This window comes from Lagopus leucura, unplaced genomic scaffold, assembly GCF_019238085.1.
Source record: "Lagopus leucura isolate 7727_CA_CO unplaced genomic scaffold, USGS_WTPT01 Super-Scaffold_100002, whole genome shotgun sequence".
Lineage (NCBI taxonomy): Eukaryota > Metazoa > Chordata > Aves > Galliformes > Phasianidae > Lagopus > Lagopus leucura.
Window position 1 is genome coordinate 49,633,307 of NW_024962263.1, and position 14,558 is coordinate 49,647,864.

Here is a 14,558-nt window from a genome sequence, read left to right on the forward strand (position 1 = left end):
ATTTGGGAGAATTGAGATTAAATTGTTGTCTCTAGCTCCCTGCCCCATCTTTTTTCCAATTTTTAAAGCTAGTCACTAAATGTTTTCCAGTCTTTTGGAATCACTGCTGCCTTTTAGAATTTCTCAAAAATAGCTATTAATAATTCTGAGGCTGATCCAGCCAGCTCTCAATACCTTATGGTAAATTTAAACAGACTTAACAACATATAACATTTTTGTTATTTTTGTTGTTTAATCCATTTTTTTCTGTTTGGTATTGTTTTTGGGTTTTTTTAGGTGTTTAAGCATTACATCTTTCTAATTATGTGCCAACAAAGAAAAGACACTGACACTCCTATGTTTCAGGGATGAGTGTATAGTGCCACTCTCTTCACTGAAGAGCAAGCCAGTCCTATTGATTTTTGCACTTACAGAAATGTCCTTTTGCCTCATGGATGAAAAAGAGATCTCGCACATCAGTTCTCTGAGCTGCCTGAAGTTTAATTTTTTTGAAGCTCATTTTCTTCATTTTGTGTTCTTCCTTATTTTCCTAACATTAAAGAATTATTCCTTCGTGAATGCTCCATCTTCCCCACTGATTTGAATCAAACCTACTGCTGCCTTCCTTCCTGACAGCTTTTTAACTCTTCTATTTAAGGATTTTTATCCATAACACAGTCCAGGAACTTGCCAGATGCTTTGCTGTGCCTGTGCCATTTTATTTTATTCTCCCCCCTCCAAGGGATGCCGGCGGAGTCATAGCGGTGTATTTAAATAGGTCATGTGCTTTAAAAAAAAAAAAAAAATTGCTGATTCTCCCAGAAAAAAAAGCTTCTCTCTTGAGTTCTCCTGATTTCTTCTTCTAAAAAATTCTGATCTTAATACCATCTTTGGTTTTTTTTTTTTTTTCCCTTTCTTGTCATTACCCAGAAATTGCCCGTAGGAGCATGAGAAATGATCTAGTCCCTTCTCTTTAGGGTAGTACACTTCAGGGAGGCTAGGGCCAACAGAAGACATTTTAAAAATATCAGGGAGATAAAAATAGGACAGAAATTACTATGAATTAAGTGTTTGGGTTAGGGAAGAGAAGACTAAGTTGAGACACACTAAGTCTTTGGATACATTAAAGATAGAGGAAAAAGTAAGGGAATACATTACTCTGCCTGTCTGATATGGACAGGACAGGAAACAAGGTCATTAAATTGTAGCAAGGAGAGATTGAGATTAGATGGTAAGAAGATTTTTTTCTAATGGGTATAACTGAGTTCTGTCATAAGCTATGAGAAAGGTGCGACTGATCTGTAGATCTCTCTGAAATCATTTTAGTTACTTATTTGTCAGAAATTTTGCAGAATCAATTGATCCTACCTTGAATGAAGGAAATGAACTAGTGTTTCCCTTGATACTTGTTTTTTTATGATTTTTTCCAAATTGATTTGCAGTACTAAGGCAATATATATTGTGGGGGTCCCAGAGGAAAATATCCAGCCAAATTCTGATAAATGTGTGATGCTAATAGCCGTAGATGATGTGTTAGCTTTTTTGTAGTTTCTTTTCCCCCTTGCTTGGTATGGCTGGGAAATTGACTTGTCCACTTTCATGTCTGGAAAAGATTTTCAGTACAAGTTAAAAGCCAATAAACTTTCAAAATGGAACAAGCAAAGTTTAATTTTTGAAGTCTAACTTTAGCCCACAGCTATGCTAGCTATTTATTTTCTTCCTCCATTAAACTAAAGAATGTAAACCCTAGAATGGGATGATTTCATAATAATTTTGCTGTTTAGCTGGGACAACTGACCCATCTTGTCAAGTCATTTTCATAGTGGCATAGAACATCTAGGTTAGAAAAGACCTTCAAGATCATAGAAGTCCAACCATCAACGTGACCTAAAAAGACCCATCTGTAAACGGTGTCCCTTAGTGCCATGTAGAAGTGTCAAGAAGAGGTTAACAGCCCCTCTTCTTTGGCCCATTTTTCATTTACTGGTAGGAATCCTAAACTTCTTTCTTTTGACGTTTCTTTTTTGATCTTCATTTCAACTATAAGAATTACAGCATTAATTCTAATTTTTTTTTTCCTCTGCATATTTTGCATTTTCCTAGGCAAGATTAAGCTATCTATTGATTTATTGTTGTGACAGTAGACTTTCTGAAGAGTGAAAAGAGTTTCTTGCCACTGGCACTAATGCTGTTTCTTCTTCACATTGTTGATAATATCTATCATGAATTATATCATAATACATTAAGTCTATTGAGCCTAGAAAAGCAGCAAAGTATGACCCTAATAAATCTCAAAATACTCTTATTAGCTTTTCACTCTTTGTGCAGAAATATTAAACTGGTGGGTTAGATACTTTGAACTGCTGAGCAGTCATCAGTGGAGTGAAACACACGATCTGCAGTCTGTCTGTAGCTCTGAAGTGAGATCATGCTCCTGGAAATATTACCCTTACCTTTGAATCCTTTGATCTTTTTCACAGTGTCTCTTTAAGCCTTTGAATACTTCATCCTTAGAGCTATTGACTTAAAAATAAAACCCTTTCTGAATGTTGCAGTTTCTGTAAATAGGCTAAATGAGCTGGCTGCACTCTTCTGCTGTTTACCTTGAGTTCCTTGTTTTATTGCATATGCATGTAGACAGAAATTTTTACTTCCTTTCTTTGTGAACTAATTCCAAGATGTCATTGTGATCTGTAATTATTAACAAGTCGTTGTTTTTATCTTTCACTTAGAAGGAAAAAAAAAAATCAAGTGCTCTCTAATAACCACAGGCTCTTAAAAATTTCATTGGAAGAACCACAGTTTTTTTGTCTCAAGACTTTGATCATTAAAGGAAGAGCACAGACAGTTAAAAGGCTTCTGTGGTTGTGTATGTCTAATAGAATTTACTTGGGAGCCTTTCAGCTGGAGGAGAGTGGTGGTTTGTCTTGAAGGTAGCTGTTCCCAGGAATGGGCAGAAAGGAAACTTTGATGGGAAAAGCGCAGGACAGCCGTTCACATGCTTTTGCCTGACATTGTAAGGTTTTTCCTTGTGCCTCTATAAACGTGATTTTTGTCTGCAGAGCAGTGAAAGAAACGATCTTTGACTTTTACCTGTTTTTCATTTCAGACATCTCTTTTGAAACACATTTTTGTCCTGGTATAGCAGTGAGCCACTCAGTTTAGTAGGCTGTTGTGTTAATGATGTTTTACCATGTGAAAATCTCAGGCTTATTTCTTCTTGCCTTGCTGCTCCCAGCCAGCATCTTTTTTTCCAGAGTACAGCCTAACTTGGTAAAATTGGATGGGATTCCTCCCTGCTGCATTCCAAACGTGGAATTGTAACTTCTATAATCACCTTTGTGATTACAATCTAAGGTTTTGATAGTGATGTAGCCCTAAAATAACTATGGTAGTACCTCAGACCTACAAAGCAGTCCTGTGGGTAGGTCTGGTAATTCCTGATTCCCTGACGTTGCATTATTTCTAAGTTCTAAGGTGAATTTAAAGCTAGCTTGCTTATGTCTCTATAGTGGTCATCTTGTTTTTGTACTGATTTGGAAAACTGTCATTTGATGCCGATGAAATGGATTCAAAATCAGAAATTCTCAAATATTTTCCATCAGCTGATTGCACAGATGACATGATTTCTGTTAGTAATGGGTCCTTTGTATATATATTTATGTATAATTATATGAATTGTGTGTGTATATATTTCAAGTTGCTACATTTTTGTCTGAACCTCTTCATTTTTGCTCCGTATTTCAAATTTTGGAAATTGCGTGATTTGTTTTTCTTTTAATGTCGTTCCTCTTCCTTTAATGGGACAATGGAGGGTCTCTATCTGGATACATCAATAAACAGTCCAGTAAAATCAACCCACATGTTTGATGAGATTACCTGTGTTGGTTTTGTGATTTTTGTTTGTTTTAATAATGCTTGTAGTAATGTGTACCCAAGATGCTACAGGCAAGCTAAAAATCATGCTCATGTCAAATGCAAATGCCTTTGTTAGACTTACTGAGGTGTGCATATAATTTTGGAAATAACTTAATTTGATAAATAGCACAGTGTAAATAAGAAGAATATTTTGACTACGACTCAATACTTTGGAGGACACTGTTCTTTCTGTTAGGAATATTAATGGAGCATATATAAGAAGAGAGGATATAGAAGTGAAGTAAATTATTTCAAAGTGAAATGAAGAGCTACAAATATGTGGTCTTCTGCCCTCCTACTTCTGATATTCTATGCAGTAAACTGGTGTTCCTGGTGCACTATCTCTACAAGTTCGTGTCTACGTGCAGACTGTTGTCCCAAGAGTTTCTGCTGCAGGAATCCTTCCCTCTTTCTCTAACTAGGTCACCAGTCCCATGGTCTCCAATTACCCCAGTCTGCTGTCATCTGTTTTCCCTTCTCATGTATAATGGTCTCATTTGACCATCCGATGTGCCTGAAATTTTTAAAGGCTACAGTTTTGACGTTGCAGATGTTAGCATTTAGCTCGTAGTCTGGCTCAGGACCATCCAAGCTTTCTTATTTAGCTTGATTCCAGCATTAATTTTGAGAAAATAAAAGCCCAGTTCCATCATCATTCTGTTACTGCTGGGACCTTCAACATATTATTTAAGAACAGTTTAGAAAGGCTCATCTGACATCCCACTTATACGCCATCTCTAATTTGTCATTGTGTCAACGTTGGCACTTGTATGCTTGGTTGAGATGATATTTCAGAACAGTTAGTTCTCCCTTTTGTTTTCTCTTTAAAAAATAAAAAATAAAAAATCTTATGTTATTGTTACATTTCCATCTATATTTATGCTCATCTAGTATTCAGTACTTCAGTTTTTCAGTAAGTGAGCCCTGGTATAATATTCTCTGTCTGGCTGCTAAAACAAGCATTGTAATCTTCTTCCTTGGAAGTGATAGGAAATACTCTGCTTGATTTTATTTTATTTTTTTAAAGATCAGCAAAAAAGTGGTTTGTTTTAAATCCATTAGCAGAGTTCCAGAATGTGTTTGTAAAGATTGGGAAAATAGGAATCCAGTCTGTTAAAGACTTGCTTCCCTCTTTACTTCCACTCAAACCTAATCTGTATTTTCTCAAAGAGCGTTCATTATGCTAGTGCAGTGCATTCATTTGTTTGACGTTCCATTGGTAAGGGAGAATGGCTCATATGATCATTAAATATTAAAGTTTAATAATTCAATGGAAGCATTGACATCTTATCTCTTTTACTGTAATAGGAAAAATGACGGTGGTTAAATTTTGTGATGTGATAAACATGTTTCAGCTTTTAACAGTCTGTATTGCAAAAAATATTTTATCTTTTGAATGCGTGCCCAACTCCCTTTTATCACAGTCTACTTTGCTGAAATTAAGACATACATAAAATATATTAAAGCCATATTAAAGATAATGTATTTTTTTTTCTTAATACAAGAGAAAATCCAGCCACTTAATTGTAACAAATAATGGATAGCAGTGCAGAGACCGATGTACTAGGTTTCTTTTTGTGCAATAAAAAGCAATGCTTCCCATTAGCGGACATTTTATTTTGAAGTAGGTGAGCATCTGCTGTGAAAAGTAAGTGGTGTAAATTTCTCAACAAATTCAGTGCTGGCTTTATTGCTTTATAATAAATTCCTTCGTAATGTATTTTTCTGTTTAATGCAAGAATTGATCTTGTATGTTGTTTTTCTGCTGCCATGCCTCTCAATGTAGACTGCTGTTGAAAGGATCTGAAAGTGATAATATAGTTCAGGATGATGATAAGAGAAACCTGAATTACAAATTGATGTTATTGTATGCATAAAATTAACATGAAGCACAGATTGTGTCAAGGTGGGTTTCCCCCATTTTTCCTGGAAAATGTAACTTTTCTTTTAACGCTATTTAAGTATGCAACATATGTTTTTTCAGCAGTGTTTCTATATATTAGAGAGCTGTTCTGCATTTAGTTTTGCTTTGCGTGTTCAGAAAGAGAAATTGCATAAGGATATCCAAGAGACACAGACAAGCTGAAAATAACCAGATACTTAGAGAAACTAGAAAAGTTTCACTAGATGATTAATCCATCCTCCCTGCAGTGCAAGCTATTTGGTGTTTTTCCTTTATGAATTGTATGCTTTCCTTAGCATAGTGCCTTATTAAGCATGATTTCTTTTCTTTTTAATGTTGAGGAGGTGAGGCCTTCCACATTCTATAGTGTTTTATCAGTTCCTTTGTCCAACCTTTGCCTGTGGCTGTATAAAGTGAAGCGTAACTATATAGAAGATGGATAGATAGCGGTGTAACTTCTTTGGTTTCAGTACCTTTACCAGCCTGCTTTGCCAGCATCTTTCAACTTAAGAGGACCTAGGGCATAGAAGAGCTTTCCAGTCTACTGGAAATATGCATCTCCTACTGTCCAGAGCCAAAACTTTCTAAAAGTTATTTGTGAAAGTGAGATTTGACAGAACGTGTTTTTTTTTTTTTTTGTCATTGTTCTGAAATGAAGATCTGTCATATTGGAGATAAACTAGCGTTTTTAAATAAAAGTCTGAAACAAGACCTTCAAGAAAGCTGAATATCAGTCTGTGTTAGTTAGAAGCACAGTGCAAGAACTGTTGTTCGCTAGTTATCAAGTCTGTTTGGCTCTCTTGTGCTTAGAAAAGGCAAGAGTAATCTTCTGTTTTTCCTTTAGGAACTTCTGGGCAAAAGAGATTCAACACATAAGCCTGGCAGTAGTAGCCATATATGTATCAAAGTTTGAACCACAGAATGCTATGAACACTAGCTCAAAAGAGTCATCTTTTGAATGAACTCTGTGGTAACATATTCTTTACAAAAAGAGTTTAAGCTGTTGAAGGCTTGAACCTGCAAGAAAAATTCAAGTAACCTAAGAAGCTGATTTTTCTTACAGGCGCAGAATTAATTATTCTGGGTTTCAACCTATTAGTTACCAACTGAAATTTGTTTGTTGTGGACTCGATGATCTTTAAGATCTTTTCCAGCCTGAGTGATTCTATGATATATTTGACATTTGATTTGTTTTCTGCTTTCCACTTTTGCATTGAAGACTTAGTAATAAACAGTAGGTTTAAATACTGCTTTGAATTTCATTTATTCCACAGCTGACTTCTATTGTCTTTATTTCTAAGCACTGTGTCTTAAGGGACATACACAAAATGTCCCACAGAATGGTATAATCTGTTTTTTATGCTACTTCTAGTATTCCACAGAAACAAAAAAAAAAAAAAAGAAAAACAACCCAAACCTAAACTAAACTACAACACAGTCCATTCATTACAGATTTTCTGCTAAGAATTCAGTAAATTGACAAATATTTATTTTCATTATAAGCGTATTTTTCACAGAGCAGAAGCATAGCCATTTCTGGCAGACTGAATTAAATGCATTTCACTTGAATGTGGAGGAAGAAAACATCATCAAGCTTTCTATGAAGGCATTATTTTCTAGTAATAATTTATTTTCTGGATAAGCTTTCCATGAATGTCTTTATATTTCTGTAAAGACATAGGCATGTTTTTCAGTCTATGTGTAATTAAAACATTTATTAACTGAAGGGGAAATATATGGAAATATTTTTCTTTTATTTTCTTCATATAGCTGAAGCTGGAGCTGAAAAATGTACTAGTTCTCTTAGTCGTGCACAATTCATTTAAAATTCTATCTTTTTATAGAGTGAGGGCTAAAAAAAGCCTCTGAATTCCACTTCAAATACAGTCCAAGGACTGTAGCCACCATCAGGTATATTTGTTCAGCAAATCTGTTACAGATGTAAATTTTTTTGCAGTCTAAGGTTGGTTGATAGCAATTCCATTTAATTTTATTTTGAGTTTCACAGCTAGTCTTCTTAATTACTATGAAATTAAATGACATGCACAGTCTTCATTTCAAAACAGAATTATTATGAAAAGTGCTTAAACTTATTTCGGCTTATTTACCCTAGCATTATCTGAAAGAAAAATATGTTTTAAGCAAGATATGATTTTCTTTCAGGAGTGGAAAATTCCCATATTCTGTTTGTAATTCATATAATTTGTCAGCAAGACAGTCTGTTTTATGATGGCTGTGTGCTAAATCCAGTAATTGTATGACTGGCAAATATTTACAGTGTTAACAAAGTACTATCAAACAAAATGTATATATCAAGTAAAAATATAAATAAAAGAAAAATACTGGAAGTACGAAAGTGTGTGCTTCTGTGTGTAAATGTACTTATAGACACGTGTTTCTACACGCAGATACATACACGCAGTTTACGTGCATGCATGTAGAATTGTAAATCACAGAACTATATTCACATATATCCTCTGCGCAGTTTTTCCAGTAGCGAAAACCGTGTGGGAAAAAGTTCAAAGCATTACAAAGAATTGTTTTGCTGTTAGTTCTCCATAGCTAAAATAAAAGAAGAGTACAGAGGTCTTTTTGCCCAATTTATTTTATTTTCATTTTATTTTGCACCTCAGCGCAAAAAAAAAAATGACCACAACAGTTACGGTCTCCAAAGTCAATGTGTTAAAGTAGTTTTTTAACAGCTGTGGCGTAGAAAGTATGAAAATGTATTTTGATACATTTGCGAAACACAATCCTGTGAACAGTGAAAAATACCCAAGGTTGCTGAAAGAAAACATTTTTTTTTGTATATTTGCAACTCCACTTTCAGTCAACATAAATGCATTACCTGGGGATTTTCAAGAGGATTGTATACAGTTGCAATCGGACATTCAAGTAGAAAAAAAAAAAAAAATTATCTCCTTACTAGACTTTTATAAACCATGTCTTAGCAGAGAGAAAAATCCCTCTCCACAGTCGTGCCTTATTCATGTCATTGTTTTTTTGCAGTACGTACCTTTGTGAACAGCTGCTTTTAAGGATGAAGCATAGGAAGAATAAAATTATATCAAAACCTGATGGGGCACCTTGAGAGCTCACTAAGAATTGCAACTACTTCCATCAAACCGGGGGCCACTCAATGCATTAGTTTCACAAAAACAAGGGCAAATATTCCACTCAATAGTTCTGTGTTTTTGTTACCCTTTTTTTTTTTTTTTTTTTTAGTAAAAAATACAAAAATACAAAAAAAAAAAAAAAAAAAAAAAAAAAGGAATCTTGTTACTTACATAAACTGTATGTTTTATATGTGACCCAAGACAATTCATCTTCACTCAGCATGGCCCAGGCAAGTTTGGACACCCACATTCTGTGCGGAGGAAATAAAACTGGTGACAGGCTGTAGCTGAAAGATTTTTTTTTTTTTTTTTTTTTTGCACTTTTGACATCACAGTGAATGTAACTGAGCATTACCAATCAATTCTTAGAGCTTGTACCTACTGGGTGTACAAATTAAATGGATTACTGCAGAAGCACTTAGAAAAAAGCCATTTGTATAAGGACAAAGACTAAAAAGGTAGGAGTTTGAGTTGATGAGATGGTTGATACTGTCAATTTAATATATTGTTTAATTCTTCATTAAAAATATTTTCATATAGTGACCAGGATGACTGATAGAAAACTTACTGATTTCTGATAAAGGCTGAATTTTTCATGTGATGCTACATTATATTACGTTTCTTTGACTCTTTCTTTGTACATATATCTCAACCCCTATATTCAAAAGAAAATTGTTAGTGACTTCAGCAGAATTGAGCTCCTTTCAGGTAGAATGCTGTGCCTATCAAGTACGGCCAGTCTAAAACGTTAATGTATTCATTTTAGTTATCAATGTTATACCGTTAGGAACTATTTGATGTTTACTATTGTTAGAACCTGAAAACTTTTTTTTTCTGTGACATTTTGAAATGAGATTGATATTTTAGTTACATGATTAATAGGAGTTTAATTCTGTCATTTCCAGACTTAATGAACTGTTCTGAGTCAAAAAAAAGAATATCTTCCACCATAGGATGAATTGCAGTGACAGCTGGATTAAGTTATAACACAAAAGTAAAAGTGTCTGCTCAGTGCTTTGAGGGAAAGAAAAAAACATTTTGCTCTGCTGTTTTGCCAAATGGAACTCCCCCGTGCACACAAGCATAACTTAAATGTTTTACATCCACCCAAATACTTTAATTTGAACCAATACAGTAAATCTTACATTGCTATATTTTTTAAAGATACGGGATGTATCGCGCTTGCCAGTTCTGTATTTATTTCAGGATTTGCAAGCAGACATAAATTCTTAACAAAAATATTTTAAAGAAATACTTGGCAGTTATTAGGCTGCAGAATTATAGCAGATGCTTTTATTTTGATATAATGTAAGGTAATATCTTTTTGCTTATAGGTATTATCTTTGAAGCAATGAGTAATTCTGGAAAACAGTAACTTTCTGTTGGAAGTCATCTTTATTTGTTTATGTGTATTCCTTTTCTCCTCGTTCTTTATCACATCAGTTTTTTCCGCCTCTCTTGGGGTTGATTAAAGCATACATGCTTAATACAGTAATACATACAAAAACATTGATACAACTTTTGAAAGGGAATTAATGTTTATTTTAATTTGTTCTTTTATGTTTTACAGTAGACTTCAGAAAATCACTTTTAATCTTTTCTTTGGTCAGTAGAATACGAACTAAAGATGTAGAAATAGAGTGTTCATATTCATTCTAACTTCTGTTTTTTCTTGGATTGAGAACGTTTTTTTTTATTCTTAAAGTAAGTATATGTCTGCATAACTACCCCCTGCTTTGACATTTACTTCCAAAATTCTGAATTCTATTCTCTAAAAAGTCATGCCCAACGGAAAGTAAATAGAAAAGTAAAAGTAAATTGGAAAAAAAATCAAAAAACCTGTGGGGGTTTCCCTGAATTTTTGGTTGTAAGAAGTGCTACCCTTTCTTCATCTTGAATAGATGTAAACAAAAATAAAATGAAAATTAGTGTTTTAGTTGTTTTCATTTCACAAAAAGATTTATTATTGTATGTTTCTGCTATAAAAGGTATAGCTATTTTGAAGGTTTATGATACTATAGAATGAGAGAGAGAGAAAGGCAGGAGAGAAGAGGAGGAAAGAGAAAAGTAAGGGGAGATAAAGGAAGGAGAGGGAAAGGCTGAAGAGAGGAGATGAAAGAAGAGAAAGGGAGAGAAAAAGAAAAATGAAAAGGAAACAAAAATAAGAGAAGAGGGAAAGAAAAGATGTCCATTGCAAGGTTTTGGTAGTGGATATCTGCAGAGGTGGCCTCACTGTTCTTTGCTGGCTTTTTCCCTCCATTTTATTTTAAGTCTTTGTTTTTTGCTACCCAAATCTATTTTAACGTGCAAGTTGAAGTCAAATCTGTTTTGCGTCTGCTGGTAACTGGTAAGCAATCTCCCTGTCTTTACCCGAGTTTTTCATCCTCTCTTCTGCTTCCTGTCGAGAGAGTGAGTGAGTGGCTGGGTGGGCAGTTGTCTGCTGGACAAGGCTAGTCCATCACAAGTGGAAAGGGAGAGAAAGCAAGGGAGAAGAGAAAGGAGGGAAAAAAAAAGAGATGGAAAAGGAAGAAAAAAGAAAAAGGATAGAGAAGTGAACCGAAAGAGAAGAGAAAGCATTCAGAAAATGAAAAGAGAGCGGACCAATTAAAACATAAAGTAAGGAGGAAGAAGGAACAAAAGGAGAGAACAAGAAAGAAGAGGAAGAGACGGAAGGGAGAAGAAAGAACAGAGAAGAAGGGAAGAGAAGATTGAGAAGGGTGAAATAATAAAGCGGAGAGATACAGAAAGAATGGGATAAGGGGGGAAAGAATCAAAAAGGAAACAAGAAGAAAGAAAAAGAGGAAAAAAAAAAAAAAAAAGGAGGGAAAATGAAAGAGAAAAAAAACAAAAATAAATGTATGCAACTCCATTGTGTTCCAGGAATCTGTGCCTTCATACTGCTACCAGCAAAGTCAAAATTTTTAACTGACTGGGTGAGTTTATATACAGTAGTGGTATGTGGTCAGCAAGACCCTGAATATCAGTTCCTACTAACTAAAAACAGTAAAATGCTGACGTTTAAATATAATTCAGTTTTGGTGGTATCTGTATCCATATATTCTTTTTAGTTAAAAAAAAAATCCATAGAAACTGTAATAAATAAAAATGTTCTTACTGATTCAGAAAATGATTACTCAGGCAGATGGATGGTGTGGCTGAAATGCCACAACATAGCAAGCTCCAACAGGCTAACATGTTGGCACATGTCGATTTTTAAGACTGGCCAAAGTTAATAAAACAATTTAATTAGGGTAACTAAGGCTTAATAAGATTCTTGCTAGTGAAAGTAAAGAAAGAAAAATAAATTATTTTAAGTTCTGCATAGCAATTTGTTTTAAAGCTTTCCTTTCAAGGAGAAACATATATATTTAATAAAGTAATCTCATATTACAGTCTAGTGGCTCAACGTTACGTAACTTATTCAATATTTAAAGATTTCTGAACTGAAAAAAAATCCATAATTCTAATAAAATGTAAGCAGTATTTTTAAACTTTGCAATAGTGAACTTTGCTCAGCAGCACTGGTGGATTTTTTCATTTGAATGGTTACATATTGCTGCAGTTCAACCCTTCTATCTGAAATACATTCGTCTTTTTAAGATTCAATTCTAATAGCAGTTAACAGTCTGTTCTTTTTTATTTGTTCATTTTTACTGGGGGGAAGGTGGATAGAGATGTCTGTAGACGTAATTTTATAAATGTAATTGCAATTGCTTTTAATGGTGGCAATTGGAAAACTGCAGTGAAATCATATGAGAGTAGGACACAACCTTAGGCTCAAGTGGAAGAGCTGAGGAGAGTATGGAGCTCCTTCAAGCTCACCTGGTAACCCCAGTGGAAACTGAGAGAAAGGGGGATTTCCACTGAAAATAGTAACTGCTCCATAGAGGTACAACTGTTGCTGGCATAATTCAGGGTGATGCATGTTCCTGGCACAGCTGTGGTAGCACAGGCCCCTGCTGTGGCCACGAGGGAAAGCTGGAGATTCTCCTCATTGGTCAGTGGAGGAGCATGGATGGAAGTTGTGGCTGCATCAGGATTGCTTTCTGGTTGCACCATGTGGAATTGGTGTCTTGTTCAGACTTCTGAACTAAATATGGCCCACAGTGATTTTCTGGCAACATTTTTCTGCCTCCTTTCCCTTTTTCATTGTGCAGCAGAGTTAATGAAGCCTCTTCCAGATGCTGTATGGGCTTGCTCTGTGGGTGGTGCAGCAGCTCAGAAGTCCTGCTGTTCTTTTGCAATACAATTTGTCACTATTTTAAGACTGCAGCAGTGGCAACCAGTATGAGACCTAGCAGGTGTGGCAGCTTCCAGGCTTCCTCTTTAAGAAGCTTCAGTAAACATCTGGGAGCTGCTGCTTCCGGAACTTCTGGTGGCTCACTGCTGCATTTTACAGCCAGCCTCTGGAGGTGTTTGTCAGCTCTTATACACAAGCTTCTCTTCGCTACCTCCTTATTAATTCTTATTATGAACTACCTGTGCATTTTGACTTCAGCTGACTTGATCAAGCAGTGTCAAACAACTGTTTGATTAGTGTTTAAGGAGCAACAGTAGAATTATTAGACAAGAGTGCAGCTCCTAGAGCCCAGGAAACAGTAGCAGCTGAAACACACCGGTAGTTGTCAGAGAAGTTAGTACAAGAGGGATACAATGGGGCACGGAAAGTCAGCTCAGAATGATACGGGAATGATGGTACTAATGTGTCACAGTGTATGGTCAGCAGCAGCTGTTCCTCATGCATCAGAGGCCTTGACCTGAAGTGAACTCTGGATCTTAGGTTGCTTCAGGGAGTGCATAAAGCCTGTCCCTAAGATTGATGTTGCAGAGGGCTCTGGCCTTGCCCATAGGATGCGCACTCTGTTCAAGGTACTGAGTTGCCAAGGAAAAAAGATCCAAGGAATCTGTGCAGCATGATACAGATCAAACAAGAGATAATAGGATCTTTGCAAAAGCAAGATCCCGAGCCTCATAATATGGAGGAATAGCAGATAGAGATTATAATCAAGTAACCTGTGAATAAAAACTGCAGAGACTGGGAAACTGGAAATTTATGACTGCTGGCAATAGAAGGAAGATTCTCAGCTTGCAGAGAAGGACAGGCAAAATATCCTGGAAAGAGGTGCACAGGATTGTCAGGGGAGACATCAGAGCCAGCTGAAGCCTCTCCAAATGTGTATATGAAGATGAGGAGCATTACGGCTATTGGAGACACTATCCTTTCAGAGACAGAGGCACTCATCAACCAGCCTGGGATAAAAAAAAAAAAAAGGCCTATGGAAGCTGTTCTGTCCTCCTTGGTGAACAAGAATGGCTCATTCCAATCTTCAGGAAGTTGAATATGTATGGCAGAAGACTGCTAATGAGCAAGGGTAATTCCTTCTGTAGCCTTCTATGATCAGATGTCTAGTTCAGTGCATAAGAAGAGATTAGCAGATGTTGCTCCCATTAACTCAGCAAGACTTTTGACAAAGCCTGTCATATTGAACTCACTAAATTTTTGAAGCAAATTTGCCTGGACTGTATGGCCCAAGTTGTTTTTATCAAAGGTGCAAAAGCCACTTGGTGGCCACTTATTCAGGTGTTGATACTGCAGCTATTATTGCTGCAGGTTCCTATGAAAGATCTGGATGGTGGGACAG

The 14,558-nt window shown here is 35.7% G+C and overlaps 1 protein-coding gene across 6 annotated transcripts in view; it reads left to right on the forward strand.

The window, feature by feature from the left end:
- Nucleotides 1-14,558, forward strand: part of ASXL3 (ASXL transcriptional regulator 3) — a 129,968-nt gene that overhangs the window by 32,090 nt on the left and 83,320 nt on the right. For all 6 annotated transcript variants that reach the window (XM_042869117.1, XM_042869118.1, XM_042869119.1 and 3 more), the window contains exon 3: nt 8,514-8,516. In XM_042869117.1, the coding sequence (XP_042725051.1) occupies nt 8,514-8,516 (3 nt within the window). The remainder of the gene's footprint in view (nt 1-8,513; nt 8,517-14,558) is intronic.